This window comes from Macaca mulatta, chromosome 7, assembly GCF_049350105.2.
Source record: "Macaca mulatta isolate MMU2019108-1 chromosome 7, T2T-MMU8v2.0, whole genome shotgun sequence".
Lineage (NCBI taxonomy): Eukaryota > Metazoa > Chordata > Mammalia > Primates > Cercopithecidae > Macaca > Macaca mulatta.
The window spans coordinates 18,046,864-18,060,624 of NC_133412.1; the positions used below are offsets into that span (position 1 = coordinate 18,046,864).

The following is a 13,761-nucleotide window of genomic DNA, read 5'->3' on the forward strand; positions in this document are numbered from 1 at the left end:
GATGAGGTTTCACCATGTTGGCTAGGTTGGTCTTGAACTCCTGACCTCAGATGATCTACCCGCCTCAGCATCCCAAAGTGCTGGGATTACAGGCGTGTGCCACTGTGCCCAGCCCCCAATGTCCGTTTTCTAATAGCAGTGCTGTACTATCACTATGCAAGATGTTAACACTACAGAAGGCTAGGTGCATAGAACCTCCCTATGGTTTTGCTTGTTTGTTTGAGACAGAGTCTTGCACTGTTGCCCAGGCTGGAGTGCAGTGGCATGATCTAGGCTCACTACAAGCTCTGCCTCCCAGGTTCACGCCATTCTTCTGCCTCAGCCTCCCCAGTAGCTGGGACTACAGGTGCCTGCCACCACACCCGGCTAATTTTTTGTATTTTTAGTAGAGACGGGGTTTCACCATGTTAACCAGGATGGTCTCAATCTCCTGACCTCATGATCCGCCCACCTCAGCCTCCCAAAGTGCTGGGATTACAAGCGTGAGCCACTACGCCCGGCCTTGTTTGTTTTTTTTTTTTAAAGACAGAGTCTTGCTCTGTTGCCCAGGCTAGAGTGCAGTGGCACGATCTCAGCTCACTACAACCCCTGACTCCCGGGTTCAAGCGATTCTCCTGCCTCAGCCTCATGAGTAGCTGGGATGACAGGCCTCTGCCACCATGCCTGGCTAAGTTTTGTATTTTTAGTAGAGACAGGGTTTCACCATCTTGGCCAGGCTGGTCTCAGACTCCTGACCTCCTGATCTACCCACCTCAGTCTCCCAAAGTGCTGGAATTACAGGCGTGAGTCACTGCACCCAGCTGTTTTTTTTTTTTTTTTTTTTGAGACAGAGTCTTGCTCTGTTGCCCAGGCTGGAGTGCAGTAGCGTGATCTCGGCTCACTGCCACTTCCACCCCCCGGGTTCAAGTGATTCTTCTGCCTCAGCCTCCCAAGTAGCTGGGACTACAGGCATGGGCCACCATGCCTGGCTAATTTTTGTATTTTTAGTAGAGATGGTGTTTCACCATATTGTGCCCAGCCTTTTTTTTTTTTTTTTTTTTTAGAAGGAGTCTCACTCTGTCACCCAGGCTGGAGTGCAGTGGTGTGATCTCGGCTCACTGCAACCTCTGCCTCCCAGGTTCAAGTGATTCTCGTGCTTCAGCCTGCTGAGTAGCTGGGATTACAGGTGCCCATCACCACGTCCAGCTGATTTTTGTATTTTTAGTAGAGACGAGGTTTCACAATGTTGGCCAGGCTGCTCTCAAGCTCGTGACCTCAGGTGATTCGCCTGCCTTGGCCTCCCAAAGTGCTGGGATTACAGGCATGAGCCACCGCACCTAGCCTTATTTGCAACTATCTATAAATCTATAATTATTTCAAAATACTTTTAGTTTGTTTGTTTTGAAACAGGGTCTCACTGTGTCGCCTAGGCTGGAGTGCAGTGGCATGATCTCGGCTCACTGCAGCTTCTGCCTCCCAGGCTCAAGTGATCCTCTCATCTTAGCTCTTGAGTAGCTGGCACTACAGGCACCCGCCACCATGCCCGGCTAATTTTTGTATTTTTTGTAGAGACAGGCCTTCACCATGTTGCCCAGGCTGGTCTCAAACTCCTGAACTCAAGCAATCAGCCCACCTCAGCTTCCTAAAGTGCTGGTATTACAGGCCTGAGCCACCATGGCTAGCCTCAAAATACATTTTTGAAAAATCGGTTGTTGGAAATTGAATTTTTAATTTATGTAAATATCCTTCTCTTGAGCTCCAAGAACATTTCTGTGACTACAGTTTCTAAATGTTTGTATTATGCTAAGAGGTATTTCTTATTGCTCTTTTAGGTGGAATTGAGACTGGATCTATCACAGAAATGTTTGGAGAATTCCGAACTGGGAAGACCCAGATCTGTCATACACTAGCTGTCACCTGCCAGGTGAGCTACTGGGGCTATGGCTAATCAAATAAGCAAACATTACTTCATTCCTGCTAGTTGCAAGCATCTGTTAGGATGGCCGTAAAAGGCACTGTCTCTGTCCTCAAGAATCTTATAGCTGTTAATAGTTAGAAAATAGACTCCTGCAAAATTCTTCCATGTCATGGAAACTTCCAAATCATTGATCTCCTTTCAGGTACACTGATTTCACATACTTTCCTACCAGGCCTTTCCTGGCTTTACCTGCTTTTTTTTTTTCCTGTTTTTGAGACATTCTCGCTCTGTCGCCCTGGCTTGAGTGCAGTGGTGTGATCTCAGCTCAGTGCAACCTCCTTTCCGGTTCAAGTGATTCTCCATCAGCCTCCTGAGTACCTGGGATTACAGGTGCCCACCAGCATGCCTGGCTAATTTTTGTGTTTTTAGTAAAGACGGGGTTTCACCATGTTGGCCAGGCTGCTCTTGAACTCCTGACCTCAAGTGATCCACCCTCCTCGGCCTCCCAAAGTGCTGGGATTACAGCCGTAAACCACTGTGCCCAGCCCTCTATCTTCTTCATTAGTCTAGATTTTATGATTCATCATTAAAGTAATTCTCTTGCAAATAGCCTCAGTTTACATACCCACTTGAAGAGATGCCAACCTTAGATGAAACTCATCTGTCTTCTCAGTGTCTGTACCCAAATAGCAGATTACGCTGGAGAAAAATCGTATAATAAAGCTGACTGACTTCACTTTAAATTCAAGATGACTGGCCAGGCATGGTGGCTCACGTCTGTAATCCCAGCACTTTGGGAGGCCAAGCTGGGCGGATCACTTGAGGTCAGGAGTTCAAGACCAGCCTGACCAACATGGTGAAACCCCGTCTCTACTAAAAATACAAAAATTAGCTGGGCGTGTTGGCACGTGCCTGTAATCCCAGCTACTTGGGAGGCTGAGGCGGGAGAATCGCTTGAACCTAGGAGGCGGAGGTTGCAGTGAGCTGAGATCGCACCATTGCATTCCAGCCTGGTCAAAGAAGTGAGACTGCCTCAAAAAAAAAAAAAAAAGGAAAAAGAAAAAAAACGAAAAAATTCAAGATAACAAACTTTTACCGGTCAAAACTTCTTGGCAAGTCTACTTTCTCCATTTAGGTGTACTTTCCCACTGAGTTAGACAGGCATCTCATAATCTCATACTTTGTCTTCTGTTATCATAACTTTATGCTCCTCTTCAACTCTCATTCTCAGCCAATAACCTAACTGCTCTTTGCATCAAATCTACATTTGTGCCCATCTTTTCTTACCTCAGATTGCAATGGAGAAAGTGTCCCTTTTCTTCTCAAAGGCCCATTCTATCAGTGATTTGGTTACCATCTCCTGCCACCTTCTCAAGGACTCTACTCCTTCCATTTTCTCTTATACCTCTCTAGGAGATTATCCTCATTAGTATACAAATATGCCTAGTGTCTCCTCCATTAGGAAAGAACTTTCCGTGGACCCCTTCAGTTTCTTTCTCCTTTACTTACGCTCCCATTTGTGGGTAGATTTGGAAACAGACACAGTGGGTTAAATAATTTCCCAGTACATTGTATTTAAGTAGCAGATACTGGACTCAAACCAGACTTCAGAGATGATGTTCTTTTTTTTTTTTTTTTTTTTTTGAGACTGAGTCTGGCTCTGTCACCCAGGCTGGAGTGCAGTGGCCGGATCTCAGCTCACTGCAAGCTCCGCCTCCCGGGTGCACGCCATTCTCCTGCCTCAGCCTCTGGAGTAGCTGGGACCACAGGCGCCCGCCACCTCGCCCGGCTAGTTTTTTGTATTTTTTAGTAGAGACGGGGTTTCACCGTGTTAGCCAGGATGGTCTCGATCTCCTGACCTCGTGATCCGCCCGTCTCAGCCTCCCAAAGTGCTGGGATTACAGGCTTGAGCCACCGCACCCGGCTTTTTTTTTTTTTTTTTTTTTTTTTTTTTTGAGAGAGAGTTTCGCTCTGTTGCCCAGGCTGGAGTGCAGTGGCCTGATCTCAGCTCACTGCAAGCTCCGCCTCCCGGGTGCACGCCATTCTCCTGCCTCAGCTTCCCGAGTAGCTGGGACTACAGGCGCCCGCCACCTCGCCCGGCTAGTTTTTTGTATTTTTTTTAGTAGAGACGGGGTTTCACCATGTTAGCCAGGATGGTCTCAATCTCCTGACCTCATGATCCGCCCGTCTCGGCCTCCCAAAGTGCTGGGATTACAGGCTTGAGCCACCGCGTCCAGCCGATGATGTTCTTAAAACTTCATAAGAGGCCAGTCACGGTGGTTCATGCCTGTAATCCCAGTACTTTGGGAAGCCAAAGTGGGAGGATCGCGTGAGGCCAGGAATTTGAGACCAGCCTAGGCAACATAGTGAGACCCTGTTTCTGAGACGCTGTTTCTAAAAGCAAGCAAAAAAAAAAACAATTACAAATATTAACCCAGCATTATGGTGTGTACCTGTGATCCTAGCTACTCAGGAAGCTGAGGAGAGAGAATCTCTTGAGCCTAGGAGGTCAAGGCTCCAGTGACTGGGATCATGCCACTGCATGTTTTCTGCTGTATTGCTAGTGCCTAAGGCAGTGCTTAGCACTCAGTAAAGAATAAATGCTTGAATGGGTGGAGATAATAGATGTCCAAAAACATGCCTGATATATAAAATTAATGTCATAGAGGAAATGGGTTAGCCGTTTAAGGAATAGAAAGCGGTAATTTCACCCTAGAGTGATGATGGAATACTTTATAGAGAAAAGATATTGGACCAGACTTCTGAAGAATGCTAAATTTGGGAAGGAAGGAAATTAAAAGCATTTAACTGTACAGAATGGGATGGACAGAGGATGGGAAGGCATAAGTTAGAAAGAAAAGACAATAAATAAGCAAGATCATTTACCTGGTTCAGAGTTTGTGTAGAAAAGTAGGAGATGATCCTTAAAAATATACATCAAACTGGGCATGGTAGTTCACACCTGTAATCCCAGCACTTTGGGAGGCCAAGGTGGGTGGATCGCTTGAGCTCAGGAGTTTGAGACCAGCCTGAGCAACATGGCAAATCCTCATCTCTACAAATAATATAAAAATTAGCCAGACGTGGTGGCCTGTGCCTGTAGTGCCAGCTACTTGGGAGGTGGAGGCGGGAGAGTCTCTTGAGCTCAGGAGGCCAAGGTTGCCGTGAGTCAAGATTGTATCACCACTACTCTCCAGGCTGGGCAACAGAGCAAGATTTTGTCTCTGTCTCAAAAAAAAAAAAAAAATAACCCTATTTCAGAAGGTTGAGAAGTTTAAACTTGAGTTTGTGGAGAGTAAGCATTAGCTGGTCAGGACTAAACTAAGATAGTGACACTAAAGAGACATAGGTAAAATATGTTGTAAAGGGCAGCACTTAATGACTGTAAAAAATACACCTCAGCCCAGCTGGGTGTGGTAGCTCCCTCCTGTAATCTCTGCACTTTGGGAGGCGGAGGCAGGCAGATCACGAGGTCAGGAGATCCAGACCATCCTGGCTGATATGGTGAAACCCCGTCTCTACTAAAAATACAAAAAATTAGCCGGGCGTGGTGGCGGGCACCTGTAGTCCCAGCTACTCGGGAGGCTGAGGCAGGAGAATGGCATGAACCCAGAAGGTGGAGATTGCTGTGAGCTGAGATCACACCACTGCACTCCAGCCTGGGTGAGAGAGCGAGACTCGTCCCCCCCAAAAAAATAAAATACACCTCAGCCCAACGATGTATTACAGTAACTTAGTAAACCTAAAAAGTGTTTTGGGGGGGGGGGGAGACAGTTTTGTTGGAAACGTGAGTACAAGTTTAGAGATGACAGGTTTGAGGTGACAAACCCTAAGTGAAAACTTCTAGCTGTATTGAGAGATGTGGAACTCAGTCTCATTCTGGAAATGAAAGATCCATGAGAAATGGAGGGAGTAGGATATAGAAGAGAAAGCTAACAAACTTTCATCTTTTCTGCAACTTCAGGCAGTGTAATGAGGAACCCTTTTTCCTCATCTAAGTGGGTCCTAATGTTCTCTGGCTTTGAGGAGGTGCCACATGAGTAGCCAGTCCACAGAGTATCCTCGAACCTGGCCTATGCCCATGGACCAACTCTTCTGCTATAATCTTTTGAAACTTTATTACAATTTTAGTTAGTTTGAAGAACATGGCATTAGTTTAACCTAGATAGATTATACCCACTTCTGCCATGGACACAACTTACTGTTGGAGATCAAGAATAACTGAAACAAAATCTGCCTTATATCAGTGTTATAGAAGAGGCTTCCGGCCGGGCGCGGTGGCTCAAGCCTGTAATCCCAGCACTTTGGGAGGCCGAGACGGGCGGATCACGAGGTCAGGAGTTCGAGACCATCCTGGCTAACACGGTGAAACCCTGTCTCTACTAAAAAATACAAAAAACTAGCCGGGCGAGGTGGTGGGCGCCTGTAGTCCCGGCTACTCGGGAGGCTGAGGCAGGAGAATGGCGTCAAAACCCGGGAGGCGGAGCTTGCAGTGAGCTGAGATCCGGCCACTGCACTCCAGCCTGGGCGACAGAGCGAGACTCCGTCTCAAAAAAAAAAAAAAAAAAAGAAGAGGCTTCCTAGTGTTTTTCTATCCTCAGGACTCAACTCAGTTGAGTTCTTTTTTTTTTTTTTTTTTTTTTTGAGATGGGGTCTCGCTCTGTCACCCAGGCTGGAGTGCAGTGGCCGGATCTCAGCTCACTGCAAGCTCCGCCTCCCAGGTTCACGCCATTCTCCTGCCTCAGCTTCCCGAGTAGCTGGGACTACAGGCGCCCGCCACCTCGCCCGGCTAGTTTTTTGTATTTTTTAGTAGAGATGGGGTTTCACCGGGTTCGCCAGGATGGTCTCGATCTCCTGACCTTGTGATCTGCCCATCTCGGCCTCCCAAAGTGCTGGGATTACAGGCTTGAGCCACCGCGACCGGCAAGTTCTTTTTTTCTTTCTTTTTTTTTTTTCTTTTTGAGAAGGAGTGTTGCTCTGTTGTCCAGGCTGGAGTGTAAGGTGCGATCTTGGCTTGCTGCAACCTCCGCCTTCCAAGTTCAAGCCACTTTCCTGCCTCAGCTTCCCAAGTAGCTGGGATTACAGGTGTCTGCCACCACACCCAGCTAATTTTTGTATTTTTAGTAGAGACGGAGTTTCACCATGTTGGCCAGGCTGGTCTTGAACTCCTGACCTCAAGTGATCCGCTCCTCTCGGCCTCCCAAAGTGCTGTGATTACAGGTATGAGCCACCACGCACGGCCTATGTTCTTATCCTCTCAAAAAAATAGCAGTAGTTTTTGGAACTCAGTTATAGATTTAGACATCCTATGTAAATTATTTTCTTTTGTGTTTTTTCTTGTAAATCAAGTTAAGAACTGTCCTTAATAATTTACTCTGAATTTATTTATTTATGTATTTATTTGGAGTCTCACTCTATCGCCCAGGCTGAAGTGCAGCAGCACAATCTCAGCTCACTGTAACCTCCACCTCCTGGGTTCAAGCAATTCTCCTGCCTCAGCCTCCCAAGTAGCTGGGATTACAGGTGCCTGCCACCACATCTGGGTAGTTTTTTTGTATTTTTAGTAGAGACAGGGTTTCACCATGTTGGCCAGGCTGGTTTCAAATTCCTGACCTCAAGTGATCCGCCCGCCTCGGCCTCCCAAAGTGCTAGGATTACAGGCGCGAACTACCGTGACTGGCCAATTTATCTGACTTTAAGTAATACTTTATTAAAAATGTTTATTGGCTGGGCACCGTGGCTCACACCTGTAATCCCAGCACTTTGGGAGGCCAAGGCGGGTGGATCACGAGGTCAGGAGATCCACGTCATCCTGGATAACATGGTGAAACCCCGTCTCCACTAAAAATACAAAAAATTAGCGGGGCATGGTGGCGGGCGCCTGTAGTCCCAGCTACTCCGGAGGCTGAGGCATGAGAATGGCGTGAACCCGGGAGGCGGAGCTTACAGTAAGCCGAGATCACCTCACTGCACTCCAACCTGGGCGACAGAGCGAGACTCCATCTCAAAAAAAAAAAAAGTTTATTACATTGATGTAATGCTGTTTTACAGTTAAAGATGGTATGTGTCATTAAAAATGTGGATCTAGGGCTGGGCGTGGTGGCTCACACCTGTAATCCCTGCACTTTGGGAGGCCGAAGTGGGTGGATCACGAGGTCAGGAGATCGAGACCGCTCTGGCTAATGCAGTGAAACCCTGTCTCTACTAAAAACATAAAAAATTAGTCGTGTTGGCTGGTGCCTGTAGTCCCAGCTACTTGGGAGGCTGACGCAGGAGAATGGCGTGAACCCGGGAGGTGGAGCTTGCAGTGAGCCGAGACTGTACCACGGCACTCCAGCCTGGGCGACAGAGTGAGACTCCATCTAAAAAAAAAAAAAAATGTGGATTTTGAACGCCGGGTATAGTGGCTCAAGTCTGTAATACCAGTGTTTTGGGAGGCCAAGGTGGTCAAATCTCTTGAGCCCAGGAGTTTGAGAGCAGCCTGAGCAACACAGCAAAATCTTATCTCTATAAATAATAATTTTTAGCCAGGCGCGGTGACTCACACCTGTAATCCCAGCACTTTGGGAGGCCGAGGCGGGCAGATCACGAGGTCAGGAGATTGAGACCATCCTGGTTAACACAGTGAAACCCCGTCTCTACTAAAAATACAAAAAATTAGCTGGGCATGGTGGCGGTCGCCTGTAGTCCCAGCTCCTCAGGAAGCTGAGGCAGGAGAATGGCGTGAACCTGGGAGGCAGAGCTTGCAGTGAGCCGAGATCGCGCCACTGCACTCCAGCCCGGGCGACAGAGCGAGACTCCGTCTCAAAAAAAAAAAAAAAAATAATAATAATAATAATTTTTTAAAAATTAGCCAGGTGTGGTGGCTTGAGCCTGGGAGGTTGAGGCTACAGTGAGCTGTGATTGCATCACTATACTCCAGCCTGGGTGACAAAGCAAGACCCTATCTTAAAAAAAAAAATACGGATTTTATTAGGGCCCTGTGTCTTCCATAGTAAACCATATGCAAGAAATGAGAAAATCAGCCTCGTTATATTAGTCTCTGTAGAGACTAATATATCTCAATTTTTTTTCATATTACAGATATGTCCTTCATCAGTCACCACTGTGTTGAGGTGGTGAATGCCATTTCTTAAAAGATAGAAAATACTCTGGTTCTTCATGAATAAAAGTTTATTTAAAAAAATTTTTTTTTTTTTTTGAGGCAGTCTCGCCCTGTCGCCCAGGCTGGAGTGTAGTGTAGTGGCATGATCTCAGCTGACTGCAACCTCTGCCTCCTGGGTTCAAGCAATTCTGTCTCAGCCTCCCCAGTAACTGGGACCACAGGCACACACCACCACCCCCTGCTAATTTTTGTATTGTTAGTAGAGACAGGGTTTCACCATATTGGTTGGGCTGGTCTCGAACTTTTGACCTTAGGTGATCGGCCTGCCTCAGCCTCCCAAAGTTCTGGGATTACAGGTGTGAACCACTGCACCTGGCCCAAGTTTATTTAAATATAACATCAAGTAATCTAGCTTGATAGTCTCCCATTTTTCCTTTTTTTTTTTTTTTTTTGAGACGGAGTCTCTCTCTGTCGCCCAGGCTGGAGTGCAGTGGCACGATCTCGGCTCACTGCAAGCTCCGCCTCCCGGGTTTACGCCATTCTCCTGCCCCAGCCTCCCAAGTAGCTGGGACTATAGGCGCCCGCCACCTCGCCCGGCTAGTTTTTTGTATTTTTAGTAGAGACGGTTTCACCGTGTTAGCCAGGATTGTCTCGATCTCCTGGCTTCGTGATCCGCCCACCTCGGCCTCTCAAAGTGTTGGGATTACAGGCTGGCTACCATATGTCTTATGAGACAGCCAAGCTAGTATTTCAGTATCGAGTAGACCTAATCCATTGTTAACTATCCTCAGAAATAAATTTTTTTTTTTTTTTTTTTTTTCTTTTGGAGATTGGGTCTCCGTATGTTGCCCCGGCTGTTCTCAAAGTACTGAGCGCAAGCAGTCTTCCCACCTCAGCCTCCCACATAGCTGGGATTACAGGCAAATGCCTCTGCACCCAGATCCTTATAATCATTAGGAAGAAAGAGTTGTGGGGGGGAGGAGGATACTTAGGAGACCTTTTATGATAATAAGGGAGGAAACATTGAGAAGAGTAAGAGTAAGTTATAGAAGCTGTAGCTATTGCCTGAGCTCCATTAGAAATTTGATAGCTAAAGGGAATTAGGGCTGTTTAAAATGTCACTCTTTTATCCGTCATTTGACATGATATGTGACCTTTTTAAATAGAAATGTTTTCCCATGTTGTTTTGACAGGGAGTTTTGTAGAATAAATACTTAGACTACAGTACACAATATCTGTAGTTGCCTTGGCAACTCAGCATAGCATGCTGATGCTCCAAAGTTGTACAAATAGAATCCTAGCCTGAGAATGTTTATTAAGTAGTCAAATGATGTCTGTCAACAATAAACTAAAGCAAAATTCTCAAGAAAACATAGCCTGTTAAAATAACATTTGCAGATGGCTGAACAACTATATAGATCGTTGATTTTTATTTTTAAAGAAAAAGAATGCTAATTAATTAATAATAGAAAAGATTACATTTCATTAGCCTGAGAGTTGGAACCAGGGATATAGAGAGGATGTTAGACTATTGCTTAAATCTAAACATGATCTACTCTCATTCGTTCAAATTTATCAATTTAATAAAGTAAAACCCCGTTATGTGTTAGATCTCTCTGTCATAGAAAAGTCATAAAGTTGAGAGCTACAGTTAGGTTACAAAGTGAATTAGCCCATGCTTGTCCAAAATGCTACAGTAATTTTAAAATACTGGGCCAGGCATAGTGGCTCATGCTTTTAATTCCAGCACTTTGGGAGGCTGAGGCAGGAGTTCCAGATGAGTGTGGGGAATATGGCGAGACCCCATCTCAATTAAAAAATAAAAATAAAAACAATTCTGAGAAGACAATTTAACACAAGTACCAATTTTAAAAACACATGTGCAGCTGTGTGTGGTGGCTCACGCCTATAATCCCAACACTTTGAGAGGCTGAGGCGGATGGATCACGACGTCAGGAGTTCAAGAACAGCCCGGCCAAGATGGTGAAACCTCGTCTCTACTAAAAATACAAAAATTAGCCAGGCAGGGTGGTGGGTGCCTATAATCCCAGCTACTTGGGAGGCTGAGGCAGAGAATTGCTTGAACGCGGGAGGCAGAGGTTGCAGTGAGCTGAGATTGTGCCACTGCACTCCAGCCTGGGTGACAGAGCAAGACTCCGTCTCAAAAAAAAAAAAAAATCACATACCCTTTGACAGAAAATTTGTCTTACAGGACATTTCACATATACGCAAAGATAAATGTACAAAGAATTTATACCAAAGCATCAGTAAATGGTAAAAGTTAGAAACAAAGTGAATCACTATAAAATGAGAAGAAGTATTGAATTATGGTCCTAAGAAGAGCTAACCTGATGGTATCCCAATCCAATAATAGAAGATGTGTATAGAAGATGGCTATGATGGCACTGGGAGGGCAAAGTGGAAAGGGCCAAATAAGCTGGAGAACAGAGCATGTAATCCATCCCCCTGAGCTTACCCTGGGAGCTTGTCCACTATCCTGTTATAAGTCTGCCTACCTATGCCCAATCATCTGTGGCTTTCCTTTGCCAAGGAAGTCTATTCAATTGGAAAAAATTCCCCTGTCATAGTAGCACTTAATATTACCTGGAGGTAGGAGTAAGGGAAACTTCATTCATCTTATTTTCTGGGGACTTAGCCCCCAGAGTGTTAATATTTCCTCCTCTCCAAGAAGCTGAGGCAGCTTCTGCTCTCTGTCTTCTTGGCCACTGGTTCCAAATCTTTCTTTAGGCACCACCCTCTTTTGTTGTATATGTGTCCTTTGCTTCTTCCATGGATTCCCATGTGAAAGATTTTATCTGCCAAATAGTAGCATAATTTTTCCCTTACCAAATAAACAAAGCCTTCCATAACTGTATACACCAAAGTCAGTGCCCTCAAGGTTGGGGAAATCATGTCTTCAGAGTGTACTGTGCTAAACACTTTACATGAATTATTTTATTTAGTTTTTAAAACAATCCCATAAGGTCAGTTTTATTTACATTTTACAGAAAAGGAAGGAATATTCTGAGAATCACATAGTTAAGTGGAAGAACCACTTATGTAAAAGAAGTGTATGAAAATGCATAGAAAATAACCTGGGAAATTATTTCTGGGAGATGGAGAGTGCTGAAAAGGTTTCAGTTTTTACTCTACTTTTTTTTTTTTTTTTTTTTTTTTTTGAGACAGATTCTTACTCTGTCACCCAAGCTGGAGTGCAATGGCACGATCTCACTCACTGTACACTCCGCCTCCTGGTTTCAAGCAATTCTCGTGCCGCAGCCTCCTGAGTAGCTGGGATTACAGGTGTGCACCACCATGCCCGGCTAATTTTTGTTTTTTTTTTTTTTTTTTTTTTTTTTTTGAGACAGAGTCTCGCTTTGTCGCCCAGGCTGGAGTGCAGTGGCCAGATCTCAGCTCACTGCAAGCTCCGCCTCCCGGGTTTACACCATTCTCCTGCCTCAGCCTCCCAAGTAGCTGGGACTACAGGCGCCCGCCACCTCGCCCAGCTAGTTTTTTGTATTTTTTAGTAGAGACGGGGTTTCACCATGTTAGCCAGGATGGTCTCGATCTCCTGACCTCGTGATCCGCCCGTCTCGGCCTCCCAAAGTGCTGGGATTACAGGCTTGAGCCACCGCGCCTGGCCAATTTTTGTATTTTTAGTAGAGACAGGGTTTCACCACGTTGGCCAGGCTGGTCTCAAACTCCTGACCTCAAGTGATCCACTCGCCTTGGCCTCCCAAACTGCTGGGATTACAGGTGTGAGCCACCATGTCCGGCCCTCTACTTCTATGTTGTTTGGATTTTTAATATAAGCACATACTTGTTTTGTAATTTCAAAAAAAATTCTCGAAGATAAGAAAAAATTTGGGCCAGGCGCAGTGGCTCGTGCCTATAATCCCAGCACTGTGGGAGGCCAAGGTGGGTGAATCACCTGAGGTCAGGAGTTTGAGACCAGCCTGACCAATGTGGAGAAACCCCATCACTACTAAAAAATACAAAATTAGTCGGGCGTGGTGGTGCGTGCCTGAAATTCCAGCTACTTGGGAGGCTGAGGGAGGAGCATTGCTTGAATCTGGGAGGCAGAGGTTGTGGTGAGCTGAGATCGTGCCATTGCACTCCAGCCTGGGCAACAAAAGCAAAACTCCGTCTCAAAAAAAAAAAAAAAAAAGAAAGAAAAAATTTGGTTCTCCTAGAACTTTAACGTAAAATGTTCTAAGGGATTTTCCTCAGAATTTAAAGGTGAATTATGACTCCAAAGTAGATTTCTAGAGTGGAAATTAGCCTTTAGCATCATTCACTTAAACTCTGTAGAAAAATTCAAAGGTATCTGGTATGGGATGGGTAGCCTAAAGCAGAGATTTCCTTGAGGGGCTCATGAGACAGTTTTCATGGCATTTCATTTACTTCTCTTTTCTTTCCTTTTTGATTTCTTTTCAAAATTCTTTCTACTACTTATTTTTCTGTTTTCTCCAATTATTCATTTTAAATATCTTGTTTATACTATTGGAGCAAATATGTTTTTTTCTTTCTTGCTCACACTTGAAATTTGCTGTGGACGCTCCGAGGGCATTGACAAGCCCCTTTAGTACCCCTGAAGAATGAATTGCTCAATAAAGTGAAGTGTAAGTTTGATTTAGACATGCTAAGATTAACTGGGCTTTGGATCATGGCCCGTTATTGATTAAAGCTAAGGTAAATGGTCTTCCAAGTTTTTGTGCTTTTGAATTGATCAGTCTCGTGTTGGCATGCAGTTACAGAA

The 13,761-nt window shown here is 45.2% G+C and overlaps 1 protein-coding gene across 1 annotated transcript in view; it reads left to right on the top strand.

Moving 5' to 3' along the window:
* Positions 1–13,761, top strand: part of RAD51 (RAD51 recombinase) — a 44,156-nt gene that overhangs the window by 15,920 nt on the left and 14,475 nt on the right. The window contains exon 5 of the mRNA XM_015141943.3: positions 1,812–1,903. Coding sequence (XP_014997429.1) covers positions 1,812–1,903 — 92 coding nt within the window. The remainder of the gene's footprint in view (positions 1–1,811; positions 1,904–13,761) is intronic.